The following is a 5,427-nucleotide window of genomic DNA, read 5'->3' on the forward strand; positions in this document are numbered from 1 at the left end:
GAATATCGACGTTGAACGAACAACTTGAAGATTACCGGGCGGAGTTGGGGAGGAGGGGTGTTGTTTCGCATAATGTGAGTTTGGGGGGGGGGTTGGGAGTTTGCGAGGGGGGGGGGGATTAAGTTGTGTCTTGCATTATTGAAACAGTGACATCTTCTGTTGGCAGTATTAGGTTTTTATATTAATTGGTTGCTTAATATTGTGGTGGTATCAACTTGGACGGGGGGTTCAAGCAAGAGTTTGCCCATTAAGCCAAGAGTGATGCAACCTAAATGACCACTGGGTTGGATGCAACCTAAATGACCACTGGGTTGGATGCAATATCTATGTGTCTTGTCCAAGGATACATACCTATGCCATCAGTTTTAAAGATTTAATTCCGTATCTTTTGGTTCAGTTAAAACGTCGGACTACTGAGCCACATAAATCAAAAACTGTTTGTTTGTAAACATGGGGAGTTGGGGTGCTAGAGGTTCAATCATTTGTTGCTTTTATTCATCCAGATGTAAACAATAGGCACAGCTCAAATGTTTATTACAACAAATATTATCAACTATTACAATTATGTTTGTAATTTAGTAAAATTATACCAAAGTAGTTTCGTTTGCTTGCAACCTATGGACGTTTGCAACGATACCCTCGATGTTGCTACCATGGTATAATGCGACCACAAAATTATTGTTCTTGTTTTATCTGTTTGATCTAAACTTGTTGCGATTATGTGCCGTGAGCAAACATGTGAGTTATTGAGTGTAAACAAATGCAACAGTTTAAATATGGAGGTTATTTATTTACTTGGTTAATAAGTAGCTTGCGTGGAGACGACACTCAGGTGCACGAGGTGCACGAGGTGCGCGGTTTCAGGATTTATATTATTTTTTTTATATTATTTTTTTTTGTAAAAATATTTTGGTGGAACTTATAAAAGTTGGTTTGTTTATGTAGCACTGCTAGTGGTGGATTTCGTGCAAATGATATCAATGTTAGGTGGCAGTAAGGAGTAATGAATTGGTTGTTTTATTCATGGGTTTTGTTGCTGCATATTTGTGTATATATATTGTATGTTGGTGTTTTTGTGCGTTGTTTTGTGTGTTAATGTGTTTGTATGTGGATATAGTTAGTTGATATGTTCGTGTGTACCATACACGTACAAACAACGTTTTGTGTAATATATGTGTCTGTGTGTTTGTTGTTTGTCAAATGTATTAAACATCGCGATGCAGCAGACGCAAGCATTGTTACGTCACAATGGATTAACTTTAATGATTTTATGTTTGTCTGTTACGTTGATTTGTATTTCAGCCAATCAGTGACCAGTTTATTTTTAAATTTTGGCGGGAAAACGACTTTTACAAAAAATGAAACAAAAGATGTCTCATTGTTTGTTTCATTGTACGTAACAATGCTATTGTGACGTCACGAATGGGTGATAGTAACACCAAGTAAAACTTCCATTGTATTTTTATTATGACGCTTAATTGGAACTGTTAACACGTCGAGTTGACGCGGTAACGATAGAAGCCTCCATTGTCTCGTGTGTTGCGCAACAATAGACATTGTGACGTCAAAATGTATGTCGATCCATCTCGATTTTTGCGAAACTTCGAAACATATTGGATGGGTTGGAACCGCGAGTGCATCCCGGATGTAACCCGGATGTAAGAACACTCGTGCTGTGTTACGTCACATACGATATTGACACGTCACAATGTGTAGCGATCATTAGAGACGTCATAATTATGTAGATAATGTGTCCATTGTTACGATTGATTAACTTTTATTGTCGTAAGCAAACACTATTGTTACGTCATTAAATTAAATCTTTTGCGTCGAAATATTTGGTGTTGTTTGTTGGGCGAGTGGTGGTTACGTCAGTTGAATAAACAGGTATTGCGTGACGTTGTAATAAATTAAAGTATAAATGTTTGATAAACATTTTAATGTTGGAGCATGAGTCAGTTTGTTGCAGACTTAGGAAACCGGGGTCGGCTTTGTGATAAATATGATGCTGACCAGACCCGCCTATCTATCGTCTATATGGGGTTGGCACCTCAACTATTTCGCGCTTTTTTCGAGTTGTGACGAAACAGAACACTTATGGAGCGAAGGGGTACTTAAGGGGGGAGGAGTGGGAGAAAAAAAGAAACAAAACAATTGAAAAACGGGCGAAAAAGTTTCCGATCTCGTCCATCGCGCTGAACAAACAAATTTATCTTGGTTTGCTTCTGTGTCACCAACGCAACGTTGCGCGACGGAAGGGGCGCGTGGTGGAGTCGGTGAAACATAAAGGTTGAAATTAGATCGTTGTGGATAATGTTGGGTTGCAACCTGTTTAACGTTCTTTATGTTTCTACAGAAAAATCTTAATTTTTTTAATCAAACAATCGATGACTGTGACGTCATACGGGATGTTTGTGACAATGATGACGTCATTGGTGCGATGCGCGGCGACGACCAAGTTTTACCAAAGCTTGGAGGGGGTAAGATGGCACACAGGTTGGGGGAAGTTGGTACGGATGGCGCAGATGAAGTTAAAGTAAGTAACATCCGGGTGGTTGGGTGGTGGAGTGGCAATTGTGTCAACAATGGATACAATTGACGCGTATGCACCTGGTTGATAGGGTGCTTGGTGAACATGTGGAATAATGTCACAGCATCCACTTGTGTGTATGGATAGTTTGAAACCAGATAATTATTGTGTTAAGTGTTTAAAGTGGGTCAGGTGGTTTATCAGTGTTGTTCGGATGATAAAGCTTCATTTGTAGGAAGTTGGTTGGGACGAGCACGAGTTGGTGACAATTCATGAAAATTATGAAACGCAGATTCGAAAGTATAAAAATGAGGTAATTATAATGTTTTTATGTTAATTATAATGTATCCATGGTAATTAATATTATTTTTATGATTAGATCGAGCTTCTTCGTAATTCATCCACCGTAGATACTCACCACTTGGAGTCAGTAGAGAGGTTAACGACTGAATTGAACGAAACCAAACGTAAACTTGGATTGCGCAATCGGCAATTACAGGTTTCAACTTTCCTTTGAATTACAACCTGCGACCCACAATGAGTCGCAGCCAAGCTTTTAACCAAATCTTTAATTTATCCTGAGTGTGTTAACGACCGTTGTTTTGCTGTTAATTGATTTGATCATTGTTATTATATTCGAAGGGATATCTATGGTTTGGTGAAGCCAGCCGTGCAATGGATGTGCTGATATTAAGTGTTTCAGGTCCAGAAAAAGAAAATTCAAGATTTGGAGGGTGGGGGGATGGAGGGGTTAAAGTTAAAGGCCGATAAATTAGATGATTTGGTGCGAGGTTTACGTACAGTGTTGCCAAGTGTTGAACCTGGAGATAATGTTGATGATATTGTGAAACAACTGGAAACACTGCAACATAAACAAAGGTGGGGACGTTGTTTGACTTGAAAATATTGTTTTTTTTTCTGTTTCGGTAAATTTAATAAAGGGTAAATTTACAGTTTTGACCACACGATGTCTCCTGTTCATGAAAGTTCGCCGGTGAAGGGGGAATCCCCCATGGGGGGTGCGATGTCACTAACGTTGCAAGCGTTGCAGGAGCAGGTGGGGGTTGGGGGGGTTGTACCAATAGATGAATGTAACTTATTTATCCTCGCATGGCGGGGCAACAACAGTCGTTATAACACGAGTGTTCTGTTTCATACACCTTGTGCCCGCTTACGAGTTACCATGTATGTAACTTATTTATCCTCGCATGGCGGGGCAACGAAAGTCGTTATAATACGGGTGTTCTGTTTCATACACCTCGTGCCCGCTTACGAGTTACCACGTATGTAACTTATTTATCCTCGCATGGCGGGGCAACAACAGTCGTTATAACACGAGTGTTCTGTTTCATACACCTTGTGCCCGCTTATGAAGAATGTAACTTTGTATTGTTCCAGGTTGCCGACTATGAGTTAGAGATTGCGCAATACGAACAAGTTCAGCACGATTGGGAGATTGAAAAGGAATCGTTGCAAAAGATGTTGGAGAGATATCGATCAGAGATTGGGGTGGTGGGTTGTGTGTGTGTGTGTAATATGCAGTTTATATACACCATATGTGTACCATGTACAGGATGCAACGAACGATGATATTAATGCTGGGGAATCCTTGGAGTCTGTTGTGGTAACCAACGACAACAATGGCGTTGAAACAGCGAGTGAACAACGACCCGTTGAAGCTTTGTTGGGGGAGCTGAAAGAATCTGAGCTTCAACTTATGGAAGAAAAAGTTAGTTGTTGTTGTTGTTGTTGTTGTTGTTGTTGTTGTTGTTGTGTAATATATAAACAGCAACATCAATCCTCAGGAACAATTGCAAACCACGATAAAGAATCTCGAAGATAAATTGAAATCCACGGTCGTTGAAAGCAAAGGTTGGTTTATAATTGAAGTTGTTCAAGTGAACAATCGTTATGCCGGTTTATCCATTTTGAATGCGCTGTTGTTGTTGTTCTTGTAAATTGTTTATTTTATTGGCAGAGAAATTAATTGCTCTTGAGCTCCATCTAGAGGAAGTTATTTCTCAAAAAAAAATCCTGGAAGAAAATTTTGCTGAAAAATCTAAAAAGTTTGGAAAAGTTTTGTAAGTTGGAATATTGTGTGTTTTATTATTGGTTGGTTTGTTTACATTGCATTGAATGCATTACAGAGATGAAAGGAACGAACTGGAAGAAAGTATCGAAGTGTTGGATTCACAACATCAGATGGAAATGGAAGAAATATTGAATATTCGAAACGAACTTGTGAATCAACTTCACTTGAGTAAACAACAAGTTGGGGGGTTAGAGGTTGGTGGGGTGTGGGGTGTGGGGAGATTAAGTAAATATTTTGTAAAGTTTTTACTTATTATAGAAACAAAACAGGGTGTTTTCTATGAATTCTATAAATTTGGGTTAAAGTTGTTGTTTTACAGGAGGACAATTTAAAGTTGGCGGCAAAAGTTGAAAGTTTAAAAATCGAGAAAATGAACATTCTTGGGATGACGGAGAAGATTTCTCAACTCGAGCGCGAGAACCAACATTTTGTTGAAGTGATGGAGGAGCAAGTGGAGGAGCATATGAGGGAATTGGATGGTGCTCTTGGGAGGATGGAGGAGGTGGAGGGAAGGAGGAGGAGGTTGGAGGAGGAGCAGAGGATTACTATGGGGAAGGTGGAGGAGTTGAGGGTTGCTCAAGAAGAGTGGGTGAAAATGGTGGGGAGCAAGGAGGAAGAGGTTGGGATCCTTGAAGCTGAAGTTGTGTCGCTACGTGATGCAAAGGTGAAGATGGAAGATGATCTTCGAACCATGAGGTTGGAGAGGGATGACCAAGCTATGCTCGCGGAGGAGATGGCTGCGAAGATAAGGAGGTTGGCGAGGGATGATGCGAGAGACCAGTTGGGGCAAACGAAGAACGATCTC

At 40.1% G+C, this 5,427-nt stretch overlaps 1 protein-coding gene across 1 annotated transcript; it reads left to right on the forward strand.

Moving 5' to 3' along the window:
* Window positions 1-2,440: 2,440 nt before the first annotated feature.
* On the forward strand, window positions 2,441-5,402 carry LOC100183565 (myosin heavy chain, skeletal muscle; the record flags this gene model as incomplete). The annotated part of the gene is made up of 10 exons (XM_018815008.1): window positions 2,441-2,536; window positions 2,910-3,029; window positions 3,240-3,409; window positions 3,485-3,587; window positions 3,929-4,042; window positions 4,104-4,259; window positions 4,336-4,447; window positions 4,509-4,611; window positions 4,678-4,816; window positions 4,942-5,402. Coding segments are annotated over exons 1-10 (1,574 nt in total), but the record flags the coding sequence as incomplete, so codon positions are not given.
* Window positions 5,403-5,427: the final 25 nt, after the last annotated feature.

The sequence above is a fragment of the Ciona intestinalis genome, unplaced genomic scaffold (assembly GCF_000224145.3).
Source record: "Ciona intestinalis unplaced genomic scaffold, KH HT000024.2, whole genome shotgun sequence".
Taxonomy (NCBI): domain Eukaryota; kingdom Metazoa; phylum Chordata; class Ascidiacea; order Phlebobranchia; family Cionidae; genus Ciona; species Ciona intestinalis.